Genomic DNA, 27,854 nt, shown 5'->3' with positions numbered 1-27,854 from the left:
CGTGATTCCCTGGGCTCAGTCACTCATGCCCTGGTCCTCTTGCATTTGAATTCACACAATGGGCTCTACATAGGGCTTCCTTTGAAGAGCATTTGGAAGCTACAGCTGGTGCTGAATGAAGCAGGGTGGACAATGTTATCTATCCCTAGAATGGCTCATGTCATAGCCCTGTTTTACAAGCTGCATTGGTTTCTGCTTTGCATCCATGCCCAACTCAAGGTTATCACATTGAAAGTCCTACATGGCATCCTCTTTGAAACAATAAACACATCTTTTTGCAGTTTAACGTTTTTTATTAGGTTATTAGATAAAATACAAAATACAAAAATAAATAGGAAGACACACTGTGTGTGAGGGGGAAACAGGGAGAGAAAAGCGAGGAATAGAATAGAATAACAGAGTTGGAAGGGACCTTGGAGGTCTTCTAATCCAACCCCCTGCACAGGCAAGAAACCCTACACCAGGAGAAATTGGGGAAAAGAAAAGAAGAAACATTGACTTCTGACTCCCTCTGTTGAAGAAGAAAAAAAAAAGCATTAACTTCAAACCACAACTTTTTGTTTTTCCATAGTAATATAAACTAGCCATTTCTAGAAAAACATATCAATCTAATCGGTAAAATCCAAATCAAAGTTTCATTTTTTTCCACCTCAAGCATAAAGTTCAGAATTTCTCTATGTGGAAATAAACATACTTATATTCTTTCCTTTAACCAAAATGATCATTTTTTTCCACTTCTGCCAACTCCATCAGCTTCCTCCATAGTGGGAATCTAAGTCTCCTTCCACTTTTGTGCGTATAATACTCTTGCTGCTTTCAATATATAAAAGATCAATTTTTTTCTCTAAGTCTTTTTCTATTAAATCCAAAGGAAAAGTTTCTGGTTTCATTTTTATTTTCCTTTGAAGAATATTCTGTATTATAATATGAACCTTACTCCAAAATTTCTTTGCTTTATCACATGTCCACCATAAATGGTAAAACTTCCTTTTTTCTTTTTCTTTATTTGAAATACCGTTATACATTCTGGATAACTTATCTGGTGTTAAATGCCAGCGATACATCATCTTATCAAATTTTTCTTTGAAATTATACTTTAGTGTAAATTTTAAACATTTCATCCACATATTTTCCCATTGTTCAAGCATCACATTATATCCGAAATTCCTTAGCCAGTGAATCATACAGTGCTTTACATGTTCACTTTCCAAATTCAATTTCAATAACATTTTATAAATCTTAGCAATAATATGCTCATCATTACCACACAGTAATATTTCCAATTCATTCTTAGCAAAATCAAACCCACAACTCTTTTTATTTGATTTAAGCCATTCTTCCAGTTGTTGGTATGTAAACCAATGGCAAACATAACCTTCTAATTCAAATTCTTCCCTCAACTTTAATGTAGGTTCACCAGAGTTTGAAGATAATATTTTACCACACATCCAGCGGTCTGGCTTCACCACCATTTATTTTCTTAAAAAAGCTTCTTGGGGGGACATACAAAGAGGCAACTTCGTATAGAACCTTGTTTTATATTTATTCCAAACTCTAAGTATGGCACATCTAGCAAAGTAATTATTAAAATCAACATTAACTTTAACTTTATCATACCATAAATAACCAAACCTTAATTCGTGGCCCCCTAATCCAAGTAGCCTCTTATTCTGGAGGTTCACCCACTCCTTTAACAAGGCCAGACAACATGCCTCAAAATACAATTTCAAGTCTGGAAAACCCAAGACCCCTTTTTCCTTAGCGTCTTGCAGTAGTTTGTATCAGATTCTTGGTTTTTTCCTTTGCCATATAAACTTAGAAATATCCAAAATAATAAACACATCTTTAACAAGAAGTTTTCCTTCCATACAGGGCACTGGACCTCACTAAGGACACTTTGAAAACATGAAAAACAAAAGACTGACCAGAGGAATATTGTAAGCAGTTGCAAAACTTGATAAGGAATTCTTTTATGGATAAATTCCTCCTTCATGTCATCATTTATTAGAAATCTTATCACTTTCTAAACATGCCAGAAAGACAAATATAAATGAGGCAACTCCTTGCCTTGGTTAGATATTCTTGTTTCTTACTATATTTTCTCTACAATTGAGATCGGGCCTCAGCAGAATAATGTAGCATTTGGGGAAAAAAATACAAGCCAAGAGACCAGCCCCAGAGGCCAAAATGGAGAAGATCTCCACAGCCACCATGGACTTCCCTTTGGTGCTCAGGTAGGTGGGGAGGAAGCTGATCCAAACACTGCAAAAGACCAGCATGCTAAAAGTAATGAACTTGGCTTCGTTAAAACTATCAGGCAATTTCCTAGCTAGAAATGCCACAGTGAAACTAACAAAAGCCAAAAAAGCTAGATAGATGAGGACAATGTAAAACATTAAAGCTGAACCTTCCTTGCATTCCAAGACGATCTCTCCAAACAAGGAGTGGAAATCCAAGTTAGGAAATGGGGGAGAAGTTGTCAGCCAGGTGGCACAAAGTACTGCTTGGACCAGAGGACAGGCTAAGACAATGGAGTTGGTCAGGGGTTTTCCTAAGAATTTCCTTGTCTTGTTCCCAGGTTTGGTGGCCATGAAGGCCAGAACTACCATGACAGTTTTTGCCAACACAGAGGAAACTGCCAGGGAAAAGAGAATGGCAAAGGCAGATTGTTGGAAGAGACAGGTGATCTTCCCTGGCTGACCAATGAAGAGGAAGGAGCAGAGGAAGCAGAGCAGGAGGGAGACCAGGAGGATGTAGGTGAGTTCTCTGTTGTTGGCCTTAACAATCGGTGTGTCATGATGTTTATAGAAAATCACCAGGACTGCAGATGTGCTCACAGAGAGAAAAAGAGTGAGAGAAACTAAAGTGTTTCCAATGGTGTCTTGATAGGCAAGGAAGTGGATCTTCTTGGCAATGCAGTGGTCCTTGTCCTTGTTGGGATATTGGTCTTCTGGGCAGGGTTCACATTGAGCTGCATCTGAAATCAAGAATTTTTGTTTAAGAATTCATTCATTCAAGGAAATCATGCTGCACTTATAATGATTCTAGGATAGATTAGCCAGTGACGAGGATTAGTTCAATTCCAGCTATCCATTCACTGTGGACTTCCACAAGTAATATAGTTTTCAGTTTGAGATTGCTGCCTGTTTTCTCCCCTACTTTATAATGGAACACACAGAAGATTGATAGACCTGTTATCCAGGAATGTTGCTATTTGTTTATCTGTACATGATCCCTGCCTTAACCTCTCTGCTTTGTGCTTCAAATCTGTTCATTCACACTTATTTGATTGCTCCTACTCTATCAAAGAGGCACAGATAGATGAATCTCCTCTTTCTCTGGCAGGTCTATTTCCTCAGAGTTTGATAGCATTGATGGATGAATTAAAGCTTGGACTGAAAACCCCACTTCCTCAGGAAAAGATTAGAATTTGGGTTTCATAATCAGATATTAGAGGAGTAGTTGAAATGCAAGTTGGAGATTCATAAATTCTGCCCTAAAACTATCCTGCATGGAACTGCTGAGGATTGGGAAAGGTGACTTCTGTGGCCAGGACAATTTAGATCCATCAACTGAAAGGTTCTGCTGAAAAGTACGAGTGCATGTCAATCATATCAAAAATGATCACAATAAACAAAATAGATTCAATGAATGTGCTATGGAGGTTTGTAGACCGCAACCTTATCTCTTTATAATTCACCAAACAGACAAGTCTCAGAAGAGCTTAAACTAAACTGTTTTTAAATACACAAATAAAACAAAGTCTATTAAAAGAACATCAGTAGTCAAGTTTCCTTTTGCAATGTCCGGTCAGCTCTTTCTGCAATCGCTCTGTGCGATTGGAGTCCGGGTCTTTCTTCCTCAGAAGGAGGAGGCTTTAGTGACTTCAGCTCTGCCTCTGATCCCGAACTGGTTTGCCTGCTGGCAAGCAGCTCCTTATATACTGTCTCAGTGGCAGTTAGAAAAGCCCGGGAGATTCAAAACTAGGAGCTGCGCTCTGATTGGCTTATTCAATTATTTAAGCCAAAGGTCATTAATAGGCACAGCAACTGGGAGGGAATTTTTCTCTCACAGAATGTCTTCTTTGATCCTGGAAGATAGCTCAAAGCACATTCCTTCCCCCCTCCCTAGAATGACCTAAGGCACATTCCTTCCCCACTCCCTTTTTCCCACAAGGTACAGCAAAGCAATGCAAATGAAACCCTGCACAACCCCCCCACAAGCCTCCCCCTCCCACCAGTATGGCAGCATCCCAATAGAGATCTATGGGACCGGACATGTAACCAGTTGCAGCACATGAGAAGGAATTTTTTAATGGACAAGTTCCTCCTTCTTGTCAACTTTTTTTTAAAAAATCAGAGTCTAAATGTGCCTGAAAGACAAATATAAATGAGGCCAATCTTTGCATTAGTTAGAAATTCTTGTTTCATACTATATTTTCTATTTCCTCAGAGGCTGATAGTGGGGACGGAAGGAGTTTATCCTGAATAATAAAAATTAAAGCTTGGACCTCACAGCCCACTTCCTCAGGAAAGATTGGAAGGCAGTTTTTCCAATTGGATGTTAGAGTAGCAGTGGACATCCAAGTTGGAGATTCATAAATTCTGCCCTAAAACTATCCTGCATGGAACTGCTGAGGATCGGGAAAGGTGTCTCTGTGGCCAGGGCAGTTTAGATCTGTAAACTGAAAGGTTTTCCTGAAAAAAATATTGTTTCATGTCAATCTTCTTAAAATGACAAAAATGACTTAATGAATGTCTTCTTTGATTCTGGAAGATTGACATTTGAAGTCTGGGTACCTGTCTGATTAGAAATGGTCCCTTCGGGACAACCCTCACAATGGTAGCAGCAAACCTGCTCTCCCTCTGGAACTCTTCTCCTCTCTCCTACATGGCACCTCTTGATGCCACATCTGGCAACGGGCAACTTCTGAAAAACAAAAGATAAATACTTGAGATGGCCTAAGCAATGAACCTGCTGCATTCATTCTTTTCCCCATTCCTATTTCCCTTCCTTATTCCTTCTTCTGTGTTCAGATTCTCTTATAAAGAAACATATTGCAACTGTCTATCAGAAATCAAGAATAGTCCTGAGGGATTCAGGCCAGTGGCATTCTTGACACACCCATGGATGTGGGAGATTGAAACTGGAGTCTCAGCCTGCAGAGGAAGTCTTGTGATGGGACAAGAGAATTTCTAAAAGAAAGAACTGTCAGGATACAACTGAGAGGAAGTGATTTGCGGAAATCACTTTTGCTTCCTTTTAATTGCATCCTGTGTTTCAAGCAGAAGTCAATTCCAAGTCTAATTCTTTATGGAATGACATAAATCAGACCTCAAACGTGTTATGTACAAAGCAGATTTTTCACCAAATGCCATAATTTCTGATTCAATTGATTATTTTTCAAATTAGAAAGATGTTCTGCATCTCAGGAAGAGAATGAATCTTTCCCTAAACTTACAACATTTCCTTACAGCTCACCTTTCTGGCCCAGACGATTCCATCAGAGTTAATGGTGAAATCTTGGCCTGGGGGAGCCTTAGGATTTACTTGCCCAACTTTTATGGGAACAAAGGATCGATTCGGGAGGAGAACCCAATTCAAAAGATCATAATGAGCAGATCCTAATCCATCTTCTGAGAAGGAGACTTCATCTCCAGCACTGTTGTTGAACTGCACATTCCTCAAATAGGCAAGGATCTGAAATAAAAGAGACCTTTAGAAATAGGAGTATTTAGTTAGAGCTACGGTTATGGCCCTCTTTATGGATTACTGCCTTGTCTTGGCAAAGGGGTTTGCGTAGCTCAATGAAGCTGTTATGTATTGATACTTTTCAGCGGGAGTTTCAAACCTGCTTAAGTTTCTGATTGGCTGACAGTCCCTCCAGGATTGTATATAAAGAGGGCTGCAGCCTCTGAGTTTTTGCTGAAGTCTCACTGTATATTAAAGAGCTGTTGTCACTAGCCTGCTTGTGCCTCTCATTATTCCCGAACCACTTCATTGGCGACGAAGGTGGGATTGAGGCCACAAGAGGTGAACCAGTGAGACCACGAGCTTCAGCTAGGCGACGAGGCGAACCACAGGAGGCATACCGAACATGTCTGCCTACGTTCCACCCAAGCCTTTTGATCCGACCCGTGAAAAATGGGTCTCGTACCTAACGAGGTTTGAATGCTCGCTCGAAGCCAGCGACATGCAAGGGCTCTCCACTAATCTGAAGAGAGCCCTCTTCCTAAGCCACTGCGAACCGGACGTGTTTGAGATGGCAGAATCACTGTGTGAGCCAACGCCGGTCCAGACCGTCTCCTGGGACACCCTGATGGCCACTCTCCGGGCTCACTACGCTCCCGTGCCCTCCAAGTTTGTGCAACGATACCAACTCAGACAGTGCATTCAACGAGAGGGAGAACCGGTCAGCGCGTACATGGCCAGCCTGAGAAAAGCCACAACTCATTGCAACTATAGGGACTTGGACGATGCGTTGCTTGAGCAACTAATTTGTGGTGTTCGGGACATCAGGCTACAACGGCGCCTGCTCGCCAAGCCTGATTTAACGCTTGCTGGAGCCCTAGACGAGGCCAGGGCTCATGAAGCTTCCACAAAAGCCGCTGAAATGCTGCAACGTCCGCTGACCAGCAAAAATAGTCCCAAGTCTGCCCCGGTGCACAGGGAAGATGCCGGATCCAGCTCGGAGTCCGAGTCAGATGAGGACGTTTTCCGAACGGAGCACCAGAGAAAAGACACAGGCAGCCCCCAGCAAAACTGTCCCAGTTGTGGCGGACACCATGACAGACTGTCCTGCAAATACAGAGAGGCTATTTGCAGGCGTTGTGAGAAGAAAGGGCACTTGGCGCGAGTCTGTAGAGCCATTCTGCCCAGAAAACACCAACCACGTGAGCGCCGCAGCCAACCAGAATCGACGCGCCAGAAGCATCCAATGAGAGACGGCGGTGCAAAAAAACGGTGCGAATTTGAACCGCGAGATAGCCACAGCATACACATAGACCAGGCCAGCACGGCGATCGAGGACAAAGTCAGCACGGTGGTCGAAATCAACGGCAAGCCATGCTCGATGGAGATCGACACCGGATCAGCTCTCTCCATAATGTCATGGGCGACCCTAAAGACCCTCCTGCCGTCGTTCCGGAAGGACCAGCTATCCAAGCAACGACTGCGCATCCTAGACTACCAGGGGAACCGGGTACCCCTCGAAGGTGTGGGCACGTTCCGAGTCACCTACGGAGACTACGAAAAAGACCTGCTGCTGACCATTGTCACGAAGCAGCTGCCTAGCCTTCTAGACATGGGGTGGTTCCGAGCCCTCGGTATGGGTTTCACCGGCGTCCACCAGATGTCCAAGCCATCACTAAAGGACAGTCTCCTGACCGAGTTCCAGGACGTTTTCGGGGACACGTTGGGCAAGTATGTGGGGACCCCTATCTCACTAAACTTAGACCCCAACGTAGCCCAAATAAGATTTAAAGCCAGACGGGTGCCTTTCGCATTGAAACCAAAGATCGATGCGGAACTGGATAAATTAATTAAACAGGGGGTGTTAGTTCCCGTCGACCATGCGAAATGGGAGACCCCCATAGTGACCCCAGTAAAGTCTGACGGCTCGATCAGGATTTGCGCCGACTACAAGTGCACGATCAACAAGGCTTTGCAGCCGAGCGCCTATCTGGTGCCGATCGTGCATCATCTACTACACTCCCTGGGGCCCGGGAAAATTTTTGCTAAATTAGACCTAGCTCAGGCCTATCAACAATTACCAGTTGACGACGCCACGGCAGAGGCGCAAACAATTGTAACTCATAGGGGTGCATTCAAATGCACCAGGCTCCAGTTTGGGGTGAGCGTCGCACCCAGCCTTTTTCAAAGCACCATGGAGCGCCTTTTGCAAGGGCTCCCGGGGGTGGTGCCTTATTTCGACGACGTTCTAGTCAGCGCTCAGGACGAACGTCAGCTAGGGGACCGAGTAAGGAATGTCCTTTCCCGATTTAGAGAAGTGGGACTTAAACTTAAGAAAAATAAGTGCATGATCACTGTCCCTTCTGTGGAGTTTCTGGGGTACAGGGTGGACGGCACAGGCATCCACCCTACCGAAAGCAAGGTGAGAGCTATTAAGAGCGCACCTGCCCCCAGAGGAAGATAAAATAAAACAGTACATAGAGAAATCAGGAATGCCAAAAATCACAGAAGAACAAAGAATTACTCTCAATAGGCCAATAACCAAATTAGAACTAGATGAAGTACTGAAAAAGCAAAAAAACAATAAAACACCGGGTCCCGACGGGCTACCGGTAGAAATATATAAAACAATGCAAGAAGTATTGGGAGAGAATATGTTGCGATTATATAATGAAGCTATGGAGAAAGCCAAGATACCAAATTCATGGACAGAAGCCATAATAACACTCATTCCAAAAGAAGACACAGATCTCCAGTTAATACAAAACTATAGACCTATTTCATTATTGAATGCCGATTACAAAATATTTGCAGCAATCTTGGCAGAAAGAATTAAATTAGTATTAAATACATATATACACCCAGACCAAAATGGATTTCTGCCGGGACGCCAAATAAAGAACAACATGAGAATAATATTTAATGCTTTAGAATACTATGAATCACACCCGGAGAAGCAGGCACTGTTGGTTTTTCTTGACGCCCAAAAGGCCTTCGATAACCAAAATTGGAAATTTATGATTGAACAACTACAAAATATGCAAATTGGGGAAAAATTTGGGAAAATTATAGCAGAAATCTATACCAAGCAATCAGCAAGGATAATTATGAATGATGACATAACAGACAAATTTAATATAACAAAAGGAGTCAGACAAGGCTGTCCACTTTCCCCCTTACTATATATTCTATCATTGGAAACCCTGTTGAAAAAAATTAGAGAAGATCAAGGAATTGAAGGTTTAAGGATTAATAGAGAAGAATACAAAGTTCAAGCCTTTGCTGATGACTTAGTGTTTTTGACAGAAAATCCTATGGAATCTATACCTAATTTGTTCCAAAAAATAGAAGAATTTGGAGAAGTGGCTGGACTAAAAATTAATAAAAGTAAATCGAAGCTAATTGTTAAAAACCTTACGGAAATCCAAACAAAAGATTTAATAGATAATATACAAATCCAAACAACAAAAAAAATAAAATATCTAGGAATCTGCTTATCTACAAGAACATCAGCAATTAAAGAAAACAATTATGATAAATTACTAGAACAAACAAAGAAAGACTTAGAAAAATGGGAAAATTTACACATTTCATTCCTAGGAAGAATTTCGGCCATCAAAATGATTATATTACCTAAATTTTTATATTTGTTTCAGGTCACCCCAATTAAAATAGATAAACCGTTTTTTGAAAAGCTGAATAAAATAACATCTAAATTTATTTGGCAAGGGAAAAGGCCATGAATAAAATTTAAACTGCTTCAGGATACAAAAGATAGAGGAGGAGCTGCACTCCCTGACTGGGAGATATACTACCAAGCAGCAGTACTATCGTGGGTCAAAGATTGGATAGAATTAAAGGACTCTAGAATTTTAACAATTGAGGGACACGAACTTCAAACTGGCTGGCACTCCTTTATGTGGGATGAGAAATACAAAACACATTCATATTTTAAAACACATACAATAAGGAACTCACTATTACAAATTTGGCTTAAAATTAAAAAACAACATTGTATGAAAATACCAAATTGGCTAGCACCGGCTGAATCAATTAGACACCCAAATTTAACAGATAAGACAAAAATAATTAGATATAAAGATATAATTGACTATCAAGGCAAACTAAGGACAAAACAACAATTGGAGATAGATTTACACAGAGGAATAGACTGGTGGACTTACACTCAAATACAATCCAAATATAGAGAGCATATAAAAACATATGAAATTTATAATCAAAAACAAGAAATAGATAAAATTATATTACATTCAGAAAATAAATTAATTAGTAGAATTTATAAATTTCTCCTACGCTATAAATTGGAAGAAGAGACAGTCAAAGAAACGATGATTAAGTGGGCTCAAAATATCAAACACACAATACCTTTGGAAAAATGGGAAAAGTTCTGGCAGGTAAACCTAAAGTTAACGAAAGCAATGGCGTACAAGGAAAATCAACTGAAAATGTTTTATCGGTGGCATATGTCTCCAACCAGATTGGCAAAAATACAACCTAAAAATAGCCCAATTTGTTGGAAGTGCCAAAAGGCACAAGGGACTTTCTGTGATTTATGGTGGACGTGCCCGGCAGCAAAGAAATTTTGGTCTAACATCAAAAAATGGTTGGAACAAATAACAAAAACACAGATTGAAAAAGAACCAGAAACATTTTTATTAGGAATATTTAACAAATTATACCCTAAGGATATCAAATATCTTACAATTCATATATTAACTGCTGCAAGAATAACCTACGCAAGAAATTGGAAACAAGAAAAAATACCAAGTGAAACAGAAGTAATAGGGAAAATTTTAGAATGCGCTGAAATGGATAGGTTAACCAAAGAATTACAAGAAAAAGAAGAATCAGACTATTATAAAATATGGAATAATTGGTATAATTGGTTAAAAATTAGAAATATACAAAAAATATAGGGGATATATTACTGATTGATACATATATATGTAATAAAAATATTATTAGATTACAGAAAGGTGAAGGAATATATTATAAGTAGAAGTGTAGAACGTCACTCTGAAAAAATGCTTAAGAAGAAATTATATTCTTTTTGTGTATATGTTGTATAAATGTTAGTTGTGTATATGTTACGTATGTCTTTTTTAATATTTATATTCAATAAAAACTATTTTAAAATAAAATAAAGAGCGCACCTGCCCCCAAGACCAAAGCGGAGCTCCAAGCCTTCCTTGGACTGCTCAATTTTTATTCAATGTTCCTGAAAGACAAGGCCACCGTCGCAGATCCCCTACACAAACTATTGGGGAAGAATGTACCTTGGGTCTGGGGGAAACCACAAGCAGCCGCTTTTGAGGCAGTAAAGAGACTTCTATCTGCAAACAGCTTCCTAATCCAATACAACGCAGCGCTACCACTTGTGTTGGTTTGTGACGCCTCCCCCGTAGGAGTTGGTGCCGTCCTAGGCCATAGACTGCCGAACGGCCTAGAGGCGCCCATTGCGTTTTACTCTCGCACCCTGTCAAGCACAGAGCGGAACTATAGTCAGTTGGACAGAGAGGCTCTGGCTGCAATTGCGGGGGTTAAAAAGTTCCACGAATACCTCTATGGCCGGCAATTTGAACTTGTGACTGACCATCGGCCCTTGCTGGGACTTTTGGCAGGTGATAGGCCCACCCCTGTTGCTCTATCCCCACGTTTGACCAGGTGGGCCATTTTTCTGTCGGCCTACTCGTACCAGCTTGTCCATCGACCCGGACGGACTTTGGGCCACGCGGATGCCCTCAGCTGCTGCCCCCTACCTGACCTACTTGCCAACCCCACGCCGGAAGCCCCCGTTCTTCTGCTGGACACTTTGACTTTGGGACCTATCTCCTCTTGCGAGGTGGCAAAGGCCTCGGCTAGAGACCCTGTTATTCGTACTGTAATGGGTTGGGTCCTTAAGGGGTGGCCGGTTAAAGTGGACAGGGGGGAGTACCAAGGTTATGTTAACAAACGTAACGAACTGTTTATGCAAGGGGGTTGCTTGTTGTGGGGTGACAGGGTGGTAGTACCAACAAAACTAAGAACAAGGGTCTTAGAATTACTGCACGAAGGGCACCCGGGCATTGTCAGAATGAAAAGCTTAGCCCGCAGTTATGTTTGGTGGCCCAACATGGACCAAGTCATTTCCGAGTGGGTGGGGAAGTGCAGACCCTGCCAGGAGTCTCGCCCCGATCCCCCAGTAGCGCCCATCCGAGAGTGGGAGAAACCAAAAGGGCCATGGGGGAGGATCCACATTGATTTTGCCGGCCCCTTCCATGGGCAAACATTTTTAATCATAGTCGATGCCTACTCAAAATGGCTTGAAATAATCTTAATGCCTTCAACCACAGCCGAAGCAGTCATCAAGGTCCTGAGAAAACTATTTGCCACCCACGGCCTACTGGATACTCTGGTATCTGACAACGGCCCTCAATTCACGGCAACCCTGTTTGAGGGCTACTTGGCCGGAATAGGCATCCGCCATGCCCTGTCGGCCCCTTTCCATCCGGCTTCTAACGGATTGGCCGAACGTTTCGTAAGAACGGCCAAAGAAGCATTGTCCAGGCTAGATAACGGGGACTGGCAGGCCAGGATAGACCAATTCTTAGCTGTCCAGCATGCCACACCATGCACGGCCACGGGGAGAAGCCCAGCCGAGCTCCTCATGGGCAGGAAGCTTCGGTGCGTGTTAGACAGGCTTCACCCAAATTATTTGCACAAAAATTTCAAGGGAGAGACCACCGGACTTAGACAGTTCCAGGTCGGGTCCCCGGTGTTCGCTCGCAATTACGCTAGCGGACCGCTATGGGTTGCAGGGACAATAGTGGGCATAACAGGCCCAAAATCCTATACGGTAGACGTAGGAGTAGACAGACTCTGGAAGCGCCACATAGACCAACTCAGAAAAAGAATAGTCGGCGAAGCAAACATCAATTTAGATATCTCCAAGCCTAACTACAACAACTTTCCCAAAACAGCTAACTCAAGCCCGGGTTCGCGAGAATACTTAGCTGACAAGCCCTGGTTCCAGCACTGCCCCAGCGAATCGCCACTCCCAGCCGGGGATAACCACGCCCCGGACAAAATCCAGGAGGTTCCATTGGCGGAGCCGGGAGAGACAGAAAGTCCCTCCGACCAGCTCGACGCCCCACCAAACACTGAGCTGCGCAGGTCAACTAGAATGAGAACTCGGCCTGGGCACCTGCGAGATTTTGTGTGTACTTATGTAAATATTTGAATGTTAGTGCCTTCTGGGAAGGGAAGGGTGTTATGTATTGATACTTTTCAGCGGGAGTTTCAAACCTGCTTAAGTTTCTGATTGGCTGACAGTCCCTCCAGGATTGTATATAAGGAGGGCTGCAGCCTCTGAGTTTTTGCTGAAGTCTCACTGTATATTAAAGAGCTGTTGTCACTAGCCTGCTTGTGCCTCTCGTTATTCCCGAACCACTTCAGAAGCTATGAGCTATGCCATGCAGGGCCACCCAAGATAGACAGGTCATAGTAGAGAGCTCTGACAAAACGTGATCTACTGGAGAAGAAAATGGCAACCCTCTCCAGTATCTTTGCCATGAAAACCCCATGGAAGTCGTACCAAAAGGTAAAAAGATATGACGCTGGAAGATGAGCCCCTCAGGTTGGAAGGTGTCCAATATGCTATTGGGGAAGAGCAGAGGGCTAGTAGTAGTAGTGCCAGAAAGAATGAAGCGACTGGGCCGAAGCCAAAAGGAAACTCTGCTGTGGATGTATCTGGTGGTGAAAGGAAAGTCCGATGCTGTAAACATCTGTACTCCATAGGAACCTGGAATGTAAGATCCATGAATCAAGGCAAGCTGGACGTGGTCAAACAAGAGATGACAAGACTGAACATCGACATCTTAGGAATCAGCGAACTAAAATGGACAAGAATGGGTGAATTTAATTCAGATGACCATCAGATATACTACTGTGGGCAAGAATCCCTCAGAAGAAATGGAGGAGCCTTCATAGTCAATAAAAGAGTAGGAAAAGCAATACTGGGATACAATCTCTTTTCATTTTAACTTTAGTAATATTATTAAATAGAATTAGAGCAAACCGAGAGATAGAGGGAATGAAAATTAAAAGAGAAGAATACAAGGCACAGGCCTTTGCTGACGATATGGTATTTATTATTGAGGAACTTCTGGAATCTGGCCCCTCCCTAATACGGGAAATAGAAACATATGGGGAAGTATCAGGACTTAAAATTAATAAAGGGAAACCCAAAATAATAGTTAAAAACCTAACAACAACTCAGAAAAAAGAATTAGAAAAAGAAATGGACTTACAAATTGTTAAGAAAATTAAATATCTAGGGTTATGCTTAACAGCGAGGTGTTCCTCGCTAAAGGAGGATAACTATATGGTGCTGGTCTAACAAATTAAGAAAGATTTGGAAAAGTGGGAAATGTTACAAATATCGCTTATAGGTAGGATAGTGACTATTAAGATGAATATCCAACTAAACTATTACATTTATTTCAAACAATCCCCATCCCATTAGATAGACATTTTTTTATGGAACTTAATAAAATTATTACTAAATTTGTCTGGTCTGGAAAAAAGGCAAGGATAAAATTACGCTTTCTCCAAGACAGTAGAAGTAGGGGTGGTTTTGGTCTTCTGGCATGGGAACTATACCACAAAGCAGTGACGTTAGTTTGGGTAAGGGATTGGGTCAATTTAAGGAATAGAAGAATCTTAATTCTGGAAGGACACAATTTACAAAAGGGGTGGCATGCTTTTATGTGGGACAAAGGGAATAGGATACATTCATACTTTTACAGACATAAAATAAGAGATGTACTGATATGAATTTGGGAAGATATAAAGAAGAAACATTATATGAAAATTCCCGGTTGGCTATCTCCCATGGAAGCTATGATCCACCCCAACACATTAGACATTAGTAAAATGCCTACATACGCAGAAATCTTAGATAAACAGGGAAAGCTGAAAAGTAACCAGGTATTAAAAGAACAAGGAATATCCATTGACTGGTGGCCATACTTACAACTACAATCCAGATACACAAACAATAAGGAGGAATACGGAATAGATTTGGAACCAAGACAATTAGATAAATTGCTGATTGGCCCTGAAAGAAAATTAATATCTAAATTATATAATTATTTATTAGAATTTGATAGAGCAGAGGAGGTGGTAAAAGAACTGATGATCGCATGGGCAAAAAATGTAGGGCATAAGATAAACCTAGATGATTGGGAAGCTATTTGGAATAAAAACTATATATTAACAAAATTGGTGGCTTATAAGGAAAATCAGTATAAAATGCTATATCGTTGGCACCTAGCTCCAGCAAGGCTGGCCAAAATGTACCCAAATTTAAGCCCCAAGTGCTGGAAATGCAACGAACACCAAGATATCTTCTTTCACGCTTGGTGATTATGCCCCGAAGCGAAAAAGTATTGGACCAAAACATGAGAGTGGCTACAAGAACTGCCAATTGAGTTAATTCTGGAAACATTTCTCCTGGGAATATTAAAAACCAAATTTGATAAAAAAAAAAAAAAAAGATATCTGATCCTGCATACACTAACAGCAGCAAGAATTGCATTTGTGCAATATTGGAAAGAACATAACTTACCACCAGAGGGATTGATTATTCAAAAAAGATTTGAATGTGCCGAAATGAATAAACAAGCTCCAAAGTGACAGAATGATCTCAGTTCAAATCGAAGGCAAACCATTCAACATCACAGCAGTCCAACTCTATGCCCCAACCACTGGTGCTGAAGAGGATGAACTTAACCGGTTCTATGAAACCCTATAACACCTTATAGAAATAGCACCAAAAAACGATTTCTTTATCATCATGGGGGATTGGAATGCTAAAGTAGGAAGCCAAAAGATAACTGGAATAACAGGCAAGTTTGGCCTTGGAGTACAAAATGAAGCAGGGCACAGGCTGATAGAATTTTGTCAAGAGAATAGGATGGTCATAGCAAACGCTCCTTTCCAGCAACTCAAGAGATGACTCTACACATGGACATCACCAGACAGTCAACACAGAAATCAGATTGACTATGTGCTCTGCAGCCAAAGATGGAGAAGCTCTTTACAGTGAGTAAAAACAAGACCAGGAGCTGATTGTGGATCAGATCACGAGCTTCTCATTGCAAAATTTAAACTTAAATGGAAGAAAGTATGGAAAAGCACTAGGCCACTCAGGCATGAACTAAATAATATCCCTGATGAATATACAGTAGAGGTGACAAATAAATTTAAGGAATTAGATCTGGTAGACAGAGTGCCTGAGGATCTATGGACGGAGGTTCGCAACATTGCAGAAGGGGTAGCAACTAAAACCATCCCTAAGAAAAAGAAATTCAAGAAAGCAAAATGGTTCTCTGAGGAAGCTTTATAAGTGGCTGAAGAAAGAAGGGAAGCGAAAGGCAATGTCAGGCCTGGAAGCCATCTTTTGTATTAGGCCTTCAGACCTGCTACATTTACTACTGTGGGAAATTGGGAGGGGGGATTGTATGGAGCACGGGTGATGTATAGTAATACTAACATTCCTTTCTCAAGAAGTCAAGGACAACTTGCCCTGCACCTGGAAGGCTGGAACTGAGAGGCTCTCCGGTTGGAACAATGTTTGATTGGACCATGTGATGGACATGTGGGTGTTGGGCAGGGACTTGAACTTTTCTGTGGGTGGAGAAAACTTGGAAACTTTCAGATTCAGATTTTCCCAGATGTCCCAATATGACATCTCTAATAAAATGCAACTTTGAGGAAACTCAAGCCTTGGAGTTTTCATTCATTGGAGATGTTACTTGGAACCCTGACAGGCAAGGGAGAAAGAGAAAGATACACCCAATTGAATGCAGAAGTCCAGAGAATAGCTAGAAGAGACAAGAATGCCTTCTTTAATGAACAGTGCAAAGAAGTAGAAGAAAACAATAGAATCGGGAGGACCAGAGATCTCTTCAAGAAAATTGGAGATATGAAGGGAACATTTCATGCAAAGATGGGCATGATAAAGGACCAAAATGGCAGGGACCTAACAGAGGCAGAAGAGATTAAGAAGAGGTGGCAAAATTATACAGAGGAACTATACAAGAACGAGCTTAGCATCCTTGATAACCACAATGGGGTGGTCACTGACCTCGAGCCAGACACCCTGGAATGTGAAGTCAAATGGTCCTTAGGAAATCTGAGCAGCAACAAAGCCAGTGGAGATGACAGTATTCCAACTGAGCTATTCAAAATCTTAAAGACGATGCAGTAAAAGTGCTACACTCACTTTGTCAGCAAATTTGAAAAACTCAACAGTGGCCGCAGGATTGGAAAAAGTCAGTTTACATTCCAATTCCAAAGAAGGGCAATGACAAAGAATGTTCAAACTAGCATATCATTGCACTCATTTCACATGCTAGTAAAGTTATGCTCAAAATCCTACAAGCTAAACTCCAGCAGTATGTGGATCGAGAACTACCAGAAGTACAGGCAGGATTTCGAAGAGGCAGCGGAACTAGAGATCACATTGCCAACATACGCTGGATTGAGGAGATTCAGCTAGGGAGTTCCAGAAAAACATCTACTTCTGCTTCATAGACTATGCTAAAGCCTTTGATTATGTGGATCACAACAAATTGTGGCAAGTTCTTAAAGAGATGGGAGTAACAGACCATCTTATTTGTCTCTTGAGAAACCTATATGCAGGTCAAGAAGCAACAGTGAGAACTGGACATGGAACCACTGATTGGTTCAAAATTGAGAAAGGAGTTAGGCAAGGCTGTCACCCTGCCTATTTAACTTATATGCAGAGCACATCATGAGAAAGGCAGGTCTAGATGAATCACAAGATGGAGTTAAGATTACAGGGAGAAATATCAACAACCTCAGATATGCAGAAGATACCACTCTAATGGCAGAAAGTGAGGAGGAACTACAGAGCCTCTTGATGAGGGTGAAGGAAGAAAGTGCAAAAGTTGGCTTGAAACTGAACGTTAAGAAAACTAAGATCATGGCATTTGGTCCGCTCAATTCCTGTCAAATAGATGGGGAAGAAATGGAGGTAGTGACAGATTTTATTTTTCTGTGCTCCAAGATCACTGCAGATGGGGACTGCAGCTAAGAAATTAAAAGACACTTGCTCCTGGGGTGGAAAGCTATGGCAAATCTAGATAGGTTACTAAAAAGCAGAGACATCACCCTGCCACCAAAAGTGCACATAGTCAAGGCTATGGTTTTTCCAGTTGCAATGTGTGGCTGTGAAAGTTGGACCATAAGAAAGGCTGAGCACCAGAGAATTGAGGCCTTTTAACTCTGGTGCTGGAGAAGACTCCTGCAAGTCCCTTGGACTGCAAGGCAATCAAACTGGTCAGTCCTAGAGGAGATCAACCCTGACTGCTCTTTAGAAGGCCAGGTCCTGAAGATGAAACTCAAATACTTTGGCCACCTAATGAGAAGGAAGGACTCACTGGAGAAGAGGCTAATGCTGGGAAAGATTGAGGGCAAAAGAAGAAGGGGACAACAGAGAATGAGGTGGCTGAATGGAGTCACTGAAGCAGTAGGCGTGAGCTTAAATGGACTCCAGGGGATGGTAGAGGACAGGAAGAATTAGAACAATGGGACAAACTATGGACAAGGAACTATAAACTTACAACAGCAGTCCCCTACAAAGAAAACTTCTATAAAATGTTTTATAGATGGCATTTGCCCTCAGCGAGTTTGGCCAAAATGTACCCAAATTTATCCCCCAAATGCTGGAGATGTAACTACAAATTTGGAACATTCCATCACATGTGGTGGACGTGCCCCATCACAAGGAAATATTGGTGCAAAATTCAAAAATAGCTGGAAGAAATTACAGAGCAAAAAACAGATTTGAAGCCAGGACTATTTTTATTAGGAATACTGGATCCGAAAATGAATAAAAACTTCAATACGTCACACTACACATACTCACTGCAGCAAGAATCATATTTGCACAAAACTGGAAACAAAATAATATACCCTCAGACAAAATAGTAATTAGAAAAATTCTTGAATGCACAGAAATGGATAAAATGACTATGGAGCTAAAAGATAGGGACAATTTGGACTATTATGAAGTATGGAATAAAATGTACAGTTGGCTCGAAAATAGAAACCAAAACAGGAAATGTTTAATTTAGTACTCATGAAACTTAAACTGGAGTAATTGAAAAACATTAAACAAAGAGATGTAAATATAAATGAATATAAATCGGTAGACAAGAATAATGAATACTACTATATGTGTTTATACCAGTGGTTCCCAAACTTTTTCAGTCCACTGCCCCCTTGGTGCTACAAACTCATCCTCAATGCCCCCCACTCCCACCCCTATAAATAGCATTGTTCGGAATAGTGGTTTGCACGACCCACTAAGGAAGATAGTAACAGTAAAATTCAAAACTGTAACAATGAATTGCACATTTATTCAAAATCCAATTTAAAAATCTTTTGTTAATTCAACAAAATTGTTCAACACGATCCAGTGATACCAGGTTTTCAAAGTCTGATAGTCATTTATCAAGAACCTTAGTAACTACTAACTTAGTAAACTCAATAAAATTTAGTAACTACTTCACTGTTCAGTAAATTCTTAATGTGATGGGTGGGCTTGATAAAATGATACCAGTTTCCCAATGTCTGGTTTTAAGTCACTTAGCAGGAGTCTTAAATCACCACATTCAGTAATCTGGAGTCGATTTCTTTGCTTGGAGAGAAGTTGGATGACCACACTGAAACCATGTTCCACCAAATATGATGTTGCAAATGCAACAAGGAGCTTCTTAACCACTGTCCATAGTGCAGGATAGCAATCAGAAATTTCCTTCTGTAACCAAAACTCTTGGTACGATTTCTTAAACTTTGGCTTCAGCTCAATGTCATTTTGCAGCTCTATTAGTTGTTCCTCCACTACCCCATCTTCCTCAGTATCTGAAAATGGATTTATCACCTAATCTGGAATTTCCATCAAAAGAAGATCCTGATATCGCTCAAACATATCTTTATGCAGCGTGTCCAAATAGTCACAAAAACCTTGCAGATCATCATCTTATAGTCTACCTTTCTCTTCCAGCTCGGACAAACTCGGAAATTGGTATAGGTCGCGACGGCCTATATTGCGCTTGAATAGAGTTAACTTTGAAATAAACGTAGAGATGACAAATTTGGCCTTAATAACAGTGACCTTATTTCCTTGCAACTGCAAATTCACTTCATTGAACTTTGCAAACAGTTCTGATAAATAAGCAATGTCATGCCTGATCTCTTTGAGTTCATCACTGAGGTAATGACTGATGGCACCTAATGTCTTCACCTCTGCAGGTTCTCAAAGATTTCTGAGACCAGTGTTGAATACTTAAATTTCAGTAGTCACCAATCCCAGTCTTAAAATGAGTTTAGAATCAATGGGAGACACTGATAACAAAGAACTACTAGCTACTGAAAATGAGTCCAGTCCTGCCTTTCTTTTCCTTCTGTCCAAGTTTTGCAAGTACTTTTTTCAAGCATATGTTTTATTCCACAGTACATAAGCCATTATTGTTAGGGGGAAAATTGCTCTTCCAATCAATTTTAAAAGACACTGTCAGAATGACTCTGTTCTCAGCCCCCTTTGTGACTCCTCGAAAAGCATCCCCCCCACACGCTCCAACACCAGAGGAGGCAGGAATGGGCTGCAGGTGTCTAGAATTAAAAGGTCACTCGAATCCCTAGTATAGTCCTCCTGTGTGGGAAGGGGGGTGCTAAATGACCTCCAAGGTCCCTGCCAACTCTTACTGATACTGGCCCTGACTTTTCTGGCAGAACTGCAGTGGCGGCAATGACGGTGGCAGCAGCAACAACGGCGGCAACAGCTCCCCCCACACACACACGGCAGCACACCTGGATTCTTGGCAGGGGGCAGCAGGCCTGGCTGGCCGCATACTAGCCATCCCAGGAAGGGACATTAGGGTCTGCGGCAAAGCTCCCGATTTCTCCAAATGCCTCTTTCTTACTGTTGTAAGGGGACCAGCTGCAGTGCGCAAACTGCAAAAGCTGTTCCGCTGCCACCTGCACTACTTTCTTGAAGCTGGTTTGGAAAGGGAAAAACCGCAGCCGAATTAGTAGAGACATGCCCCACCCAAATGCCTCCATACGGGTCTCCCTTCAGTAGTCTCCCCACTGAACTATGCGACTCAAAAGTGATCGCCCACCCAAACGGAGCCTGCTCTTCCGAGCGCTTGCTCTTTCTTGCATTGAATGAGCTGGGGGTGAGAAAAGCACTTCCCGCTTCTCTACCTGCATGCTGTTGCACCCTCCAAGACCAACAAGATGCCACTACCCAGGGCCACCGGCTGCTACCTGGGTGCAGAGCCTGTAACAGCATGCAGGTAGAGGAGAAGCGGGAAGCACTTTTCAATGGGGAGGCTACCGTAGGAAGACCCGTTTGGAGGCATCTGTGTGGGTTGGCTGCATTTTTTCCCTTTCCAAACCAGCTCCAAGCAAGTAGTGCAGACAGCAGCGCAACAGCTGCTGAATTTTTGCACCGCAGCCCGTCCCCTTACCACGGTAAGGAAGAGGCATTCGGTGAAATCAGGAGCTTTGCCACCAACCCTGATGTCACCAGAGGCCTTCCCGGGATGGCAAGTATGTGTCCAGCCAGCCAGCCAGGCCTGCCCCCCTACATGGCAGCCTACCTTGATCCTGAGCAGCATGGCACCAGCGGCGGCCAGCCAGTCCTGCCACCCTCCCCAGGCCTCCCCCCACTGCAGCCCTCCTCCTTCCTGAATGGCACAGCACCAGCAGCCAGCCAGGCATGCCACCCCAACAGGCCCTCACCCCCCGTGGCAGCCCACCTGCAATTTACCAAAAATTAGGAAGGCGACGGCAGTCAAGTGGGCGAGGAGCAAAGCAGCTGGGCCTGGGCCGGGTGGTTTGGGCAAGCAGTGACCGATAGCAAGCAAGGAGAGCAATAAGAAAGCATCCAACAGTTCAGCCTCCCATGTGTGGTAAGAGGAGCTGCCCAGTGGGCATGTGCCAGCAGGAAACAAACTTTCAGTTTCTGGTGCACGCATGCGCACTGGCCAGCTAGTCTGATGATCTGAGCTTCAGGTTGCGAACCCGGAAGAGGAATGGCTGATGCTGCACGAGCCCTCCTCCAGCACTTCTCTGCCCCTTGCCTCTTAGTGCTCCCCTGCCACCCACCTTGCCTCTTAGCTCTCCCCTAAGTCATCCCACTACCCCCCAGGGGGCAGTACTGCCCACTTTGGGAACCACAGGTTTATAGGTTGATATAGTTATACTACTATCGAGAAGTAAATAGATACGATAGAATAGAGAACCACAAAAGCAAAATAAATATGAGGTACAGAAAGCTGTAAAATGACCTTAGATGGCATATATTGTTTACTGTGTTTAGTTTTGTTTTTGAGTATTTGAAGTTGTTTTTTAGGTTGTTTTTAAAGACAAAATTGTTTAATAAAAATTATTTTAAAATAACAACAACAATGGGTCTTATGGACAGCTCCTTTGTTTGCATCTCTTCCCCCCCCTAAACTCTTCCAATAAAACATTATTCTTAATTCACATTTTTCTAATAATTGTTAATATGCATTGATATAATAACATGCAGATATTTAATCAGTAATTGAAGGAATGCATATGGGAAGCTTCCTCTCAAAGAAAGCCAAACAAATTACCTGCCATGACTGGATATTTGAGATCCTCTTTCCAAGCCTCATCATGGTCGGTTGGGCTCTGGATCCAAACATTGCATGTAAAGCTTGTGCCACAACATAAATGGCATTGTAGATCTTGTAACTTTCACTTGTCATGCTTGTTTCAAAAACGTAATTTGGCAGTTTCTGCAGATTCTCCTTCCCTGTACATTGTTTTGTCCCCATTGGAGGGATCTTGCCTGGTTTGTGGAATTTGCAATGAAAGGCAGATTCCCACAATTCTGGGAGAAAGATGGCTTCTTGTGGGTTCCAGGGGTCTAAAGACAGGAGGAAATGGCTGAATTCAGAGACATCCCCGATGTGGTCCCTAAAATGCAGGACTCCATGGAAAGGCTTTAGAAAGAGCAATGTGTCTTCAGATTCATCCAGACTAAGTTTCCAATGGGAGGTTAAGATCCAAACATTCTGCAATGTTGTGTTGTTCAATTTTTCATGTAAATATAAATGTGACTGTACAGTGTAACTACAACCATAGTCTCCAAATAGAATAATCACTTCAGTTTTTGACCAAGTTTGTAACTTGAGAAGCATTTTTTCTATTCCAATCTGAAGATCATCTAATTTCAACCTTTCAGTGAAGGCCAGGCAGATCTCCTTCTCCTGGAGCATTGGCATCAGAGTTGAGATGAAATGTTCTCCCCTGTCATCTTCAGGGGCCAGAAGTCCAACCCAGTTCCACTGGAAATACAGAAGTAGTTTGACTAGACCCTCATACTGAGGAGATTCCTTGGGATTAATCCAGAAGAAGGAAGGATAAACTCTTCTCTCTCCCTGAGAGAACTCAAAGCCAACACCGAGCTGAAAAACAATGAGATTCATCTTTCAAAGACAAAGTAAAGTCTTAGGGCAACTTTAGGAGTCACCATTGTATGGATTTTGCTCCACCAGTCAGGCTGACTGACCCTCAGTGGGAAGCTTCATCTCCTTCTCTTCTTAGGGAGAGTCACCACTTACACAAATGACTGATTGTGATATGTCAGAAGACAAGAGAAGAACCCAACAACCTGATGCAGGAAATAAATGTCACTAAAATGATGGCTACTCTTTTATGAAGAATAAATGAAGAGTCACAGGCTCATGATGTGCCTCCCCCAAACTACTTTTAATTTCCTCTTGGCTTATGTGTGTGTTTTCATCTTTCTCTTATCCATATTGTATCCAAGGGAGCTCTCTTACCTGTGGGACCTTGAAGATGCTGAAGATGGAGGCCATCAGCCTTGAGAGTTTGGAGTTGAGATCACCAATGATGGACAGCAGATTGTCCTGCAGGTCACATTTGTACCCTGGAACCACTTGGCCTCGTGAGGAGAGTATGGAGAGGCTGTTTAAGGAAATAAATATCTCCCTCTGGAAATGACCATAGATGTGGAAGCCAAGGGAGATGTTGGGGAGCAGAAGAAAATCCTTATTGACCTCGGAGACAGCAAACATCAATGCAAGGAACTGCTGGTAGTTACTGCTGATGAATCTGTAGTGAGCAAAACATTGGCAAACATTACAGGAAAGCTTGTGCATGGCTGTAGAACTTGCTTTACTGTTTGGGGGGACTTTTGAGGGCAGAAACTCCCAAATTTCATTGGGTTTGGGTTTTTTTTCAGAGGATTTTCCTTGGCTAAACTTGGATGACTTTGTGAGAAAGGAGACAAGTCTTTCCATAGATATCCTGGACTGTTTTATACTCTTTATCGTCCCTGCCATATTCACTTTGCTGCGGTGGCTGTAATCCTTTCTAACTGCTTCACTTTCAATGTAATTATTTAAAATCTCTCTTGGAGCAGCTTCTTCAGGTGCGGTAAGGATTGCTGAGCACAGAAAAACAGTGAGGGTCACCTACAAGATTTACTGAAGGCCATTATTCATCAGCAGTGCTGATTCCAACACTGAGAGCGATTTTTGTAACTCCTGAACACTTGAAGAGTGATGAGCTTTTATTTCAACTTTCTACCAGAAGTTTCTGTTCAGATTAATATTATAATTCAACTTCTTTACTAGGCCAGCACAGCTTCCCTCTTCATTTTTGTTCTTTATCATCTTCCTGATGAAGAGATTGAGAATTCCAGCCTCTTTGAAGAGCTTGTTACTTTATGGAGGGAAGAATAAAATGTGAACTACACCAGGACAGTACAAATAGTAGAAGTATTTTTGGAAAAAAGTCCCTGAATTTAAAGCAAAGAGAATAATTATCTGCATGTTTTCCCTCCAGCTGAAACTTACCCAATATGGAAATGATGATTCACTTTATTAAAGTCTTGGACAACAGACCCGTAAATGGCTCCCATGGGCAAATTCCCACCAATAATGAGATCACCAGGCCTGTAGTAGCTTTCCTCTAACTGGATATAATCCCTGAGCACACAAATGGTTTGCAGCCTCTTTGCTGTAGTTGGAGCCAGGAGCCAAAAGAGCAGCAGAAGCATCAGCAATGACTCCTGCCTGGTCATTCTTATCACTTTCCCTCCTAGAACAGAAATCAAGGTTTATGCAGAAACTGATCTGAAGGTTGGTCCTGAAATCTCACTGGAAGTTTAGCAGATCAGACACCACCTGTGCCACCTGGATGGCCCCAGGACCACTTTATAGCAACAATATTTTTTCTTACCTGTGTTTGGGCTACGACCATAGAAGAAATAAAGACATGCGAGTCTCTTCAAACCCAGGAATGAGTTCTTTGCAAGGCAGGTTAAGGTGATACGTTCTTCCACACATCTGATGAACTCAGAGATATTTTTTAAAGCAGGTTTTATCCTGGAAGATCTTTGTGTGTAGAAATCAACAGGGGATAAATGAAGAATGACTGTTTTTTCTGATAATTGCAGGGAAAGCCATTGTCCTCTCCCCTTAGCAACAGCTTCTCTTCATGCAGCAGAATGGAAAACATCTTTGTGTCTCTTGTAATTCCCAGAGCAGATGGAGTCATGGGGAAGTTGTCTAGTTGACCTACATGAAAGTGACCCCTGCACACAGGATGGATTTTGGCTGGTCCCCTAGTTTGGTCAGATAATAGGAGGGCTACTTGGGAATAGTGGCACAAGGCAGAGATGTAATTTGAGGAAGAATCTCAGGATATTAACTGCAATTTTTTGGCAAGATTTGAAAATTTCTATTGCTGTATTCTAAGGGTAGGAATTGTCATCTGGTTGTCTCTTTTGGTCTTTTGGGGTGCTGCTCCCCAAATTACCAGGTCTGAAATTCTTTTCTAGAAGATTCATTCACAGGTGCAGTTGGAATCAATACTACTGTACCAGCCTTCTTGCTGCACAGCAACTTCCATGTCTGAGCCTCTGGAGAGCATTTCATGGTTGACTGTGGGGTTCCCTAGATTTTTTTTTTTTAATTTGATTTATACGCCACCCTTCTCCGGAGACCCAGGGTGGCTTACAATGCTTTAAACAATAGCCTTCATACTTTTGTATATACCTGCTTAGTAGGTCTTTTTGGCCCCCCCTAAGTGGTGTTCTATTTTATACAAAGTCAGCTTATCGCCCCCACAAACTGGGTCCTCATTTTACCTACCTCGGGAGGATGGAAGGCTGAGTCAACCTTGAGCCTGGTGAGAATTGAACTCGCAGTAATTGCAGGTAGCTGCAGCTAAGTGCTACTTTAACAGCAGTTTAGTCTGCTGCACCACCAAGGCACATGCAACCTCTCTTGGTCCATTGTCCCCAACATGCCCCATGATTCAATTGAGGGAGCTGAAAAGGATCAAGGGACACCCAGAGCTCTGCTGAAGGAACATGAGGGATGAATCTGACTGAACGTGAGCTGGAGCAGGGGTGTCAAACTTCATTTCATTGAGGGCCAGATCAGGATTGTTGTTGCCCTTAGGGGAGCCGGGTGCGGCATGGCTGTGTGGTTGTGGGTGGATGGGTGGGTGTGGACAGGGTGGGCATGGCAAGCTAGATGTCCCTCATGTTGGGGGGTGGGACCAGGCTGATCCACCAGAGGAGACTCACTGACCCTCTTGGGCCACACGGGGGGTGCACAGATGGCAGCATGAGTCATCTGACCTTTGAGCTCCCAGGGCACCAGGACTCCACAGCCGTGCCCCACTTCCCTGAGGGGCTGCCTGGGCTCACTTGCCTCCTGATGCTGCTGTGCTCACTCTCCTTGCCCGGTCTGGGCTTCCTGGATTGGGAAGAGGGGCTGAGGGACAGTGGGGCTCCTGTTGGAGGGCTCTGCTACTGCTGGTGCCACTGCTTGAAGGCAAGGCAGGGGGTGAGACGGGGGTGGCCTGGCTGAGGGGTTCCAAAGAACGCTGGTGTAGGGCATGTAGGTCAGGTCTGGGGCTGGGCTCAGGCAAGGCAGAGTAGGGAGGGGAGTCCCGGCTACCTCTTGGGGATTGTCTTCCTGCCCTTCCCATATACTGGGGCCATTGTGGGTGGGGAAGTGGGTGGGAGGCTCATCCCACATTTCTGGTGGAGCTGGAGGAAGAGGTTTGGACAGCACAGGCTGAGCCTCATGGTGGAAGCAACAGCAGCAGGTGGAAGCAGATGCCTGGGGGAAGGCATGAGGTTTGGTCTGCAAGGGGGCCACGCAGCGGCCTGCCCTGTCCCAGCGGGGATGGCCGTGGGCAAGCAAAAACAAATTGTGGGACAGAGTGGGTGAGTGAGTGGGCAGCCACCTGGTGCATTCAGCAGGCCTGATCACGTGCCGCCCCCCACGGCTCTGCCTCCCCCTTTTGCTTGGAGGGCCGGCCTAGCAGTCCCAGTGCTTGGACCCACCTGCCCAGCATGGGCTGTGACTACTGCCAGACGCTGTTGGACCCTGTGCACTCGTCCCCTCCTGTGTGTGGACTGGGGTGAGAGGGGCCTTGTGTTTGACATACCTGAGCTAGAGCTTCTATTAAGGCCTACCTCATGGCACTACAAGCCTCAAAATGTCAATATTTCTCCATTCTTTTTTCACTTCTTATAACACTGAGTGACACCCGTGGCCTTTTTAAAGATGATCTGGAACCTTCTGGGTAAGGGTCATGTGTAGGTTTTCCTTCAGGCCTCACAGGATGTTATAAAAATGGTGGACCGTAACTTTATATGTTTACAATCTATGAAATAAATGAGCCTCACAGTTTTAAACTAAACTGTTTTATTTACGAAAATAAACAAAGCCTATTCAACAGAATATCCGTTGTCAGTCTCTTCCTTGAGTATCTTGTCAGCTCTTTCTCCAGTCGCCCTGTACGATTGGAGTTTGGGCCTTTCTTCCTCAGAAGGGAGAGGCTTTGGTGACTTCAGCTCTGCCTCTGATCCCGAACTGGTTTAGCCTGCTGGCAAGCAGCTCCTTATATGCTGACAGTTAGTGACAGTTAATGACAGTTAGGGAAGGCATAGAAAAAGCCCGGGAGATTCAAAACCAGGAGCTGCACTCTGATTGGCCTATTCAATTATCTAAGCCAAAGGCCATTAATAGGCACAGCAACTGTGAGGG

General features: G+C 43.0%; 1 protein-coding gene across 2 annotated transcripts in view; it reads right to left on the bottom strand.

Annotated features, from left to right (window-relative positions):
• LOC132712088 (vomeronasal type-2 receptor 26-like) overlaps nt 1-23,287 on the bottom strand; it is a 76,615-nt gene extending 53,328 nt beyond the window's left edge. The window contains exons 1-4 of one of the 2 annotated variants that reach the window (XM_087893388.1): nt 22,389-23,287; nt 5,482-5,700; nt 4,800-4,929; nt 1,988-2,977 (exon numbers count right to left, since the gene is read on the bottom strand). In XM_087893388.1, coding sequence (XP_087749514.1) covers nt 2,073-2,977; nt 4,800-4,929; nt 5,482-5,700; nt 22,389-23,246 — 2,112 coding nt within the window. In that variant the 5' untranslated portion in view covers nt 23,247-23,287 and the 3' untranslated portion in view covers nt 1,988-2,072. Of the gene's footprint in view, nt 1-1,987; nt 2,978-4,799; nt 4,930-5,481; nt 5,701-22,388 lie in introns of those variants that run through there. The other variant, XR_015734161.1, reaches the window with a different exon arrangement.
• Nucleotides 23,288-27,854: the final 4,567 nt, after the last annotated feature.

The sequence above is a fragment of the Pantherophis guttatus genome, chromosome 1 (genome assembly GCF_059756535.1).
Source record: "Pantherophis guttatus breed Tessera chromosome 1, ASM5975653v1, whole genome shotgun sequence".
NCBI classification, from domain to species: domain Eukaryota; kingdom Metazoa; phylum Chordata; class Lepidosauria; order Squamata; family Colubridae; genus Pantherophis; species Pantherophis guttatus.
This window is presented reverse-complemented; position numbering and strand designations above follow the sequence as displayed.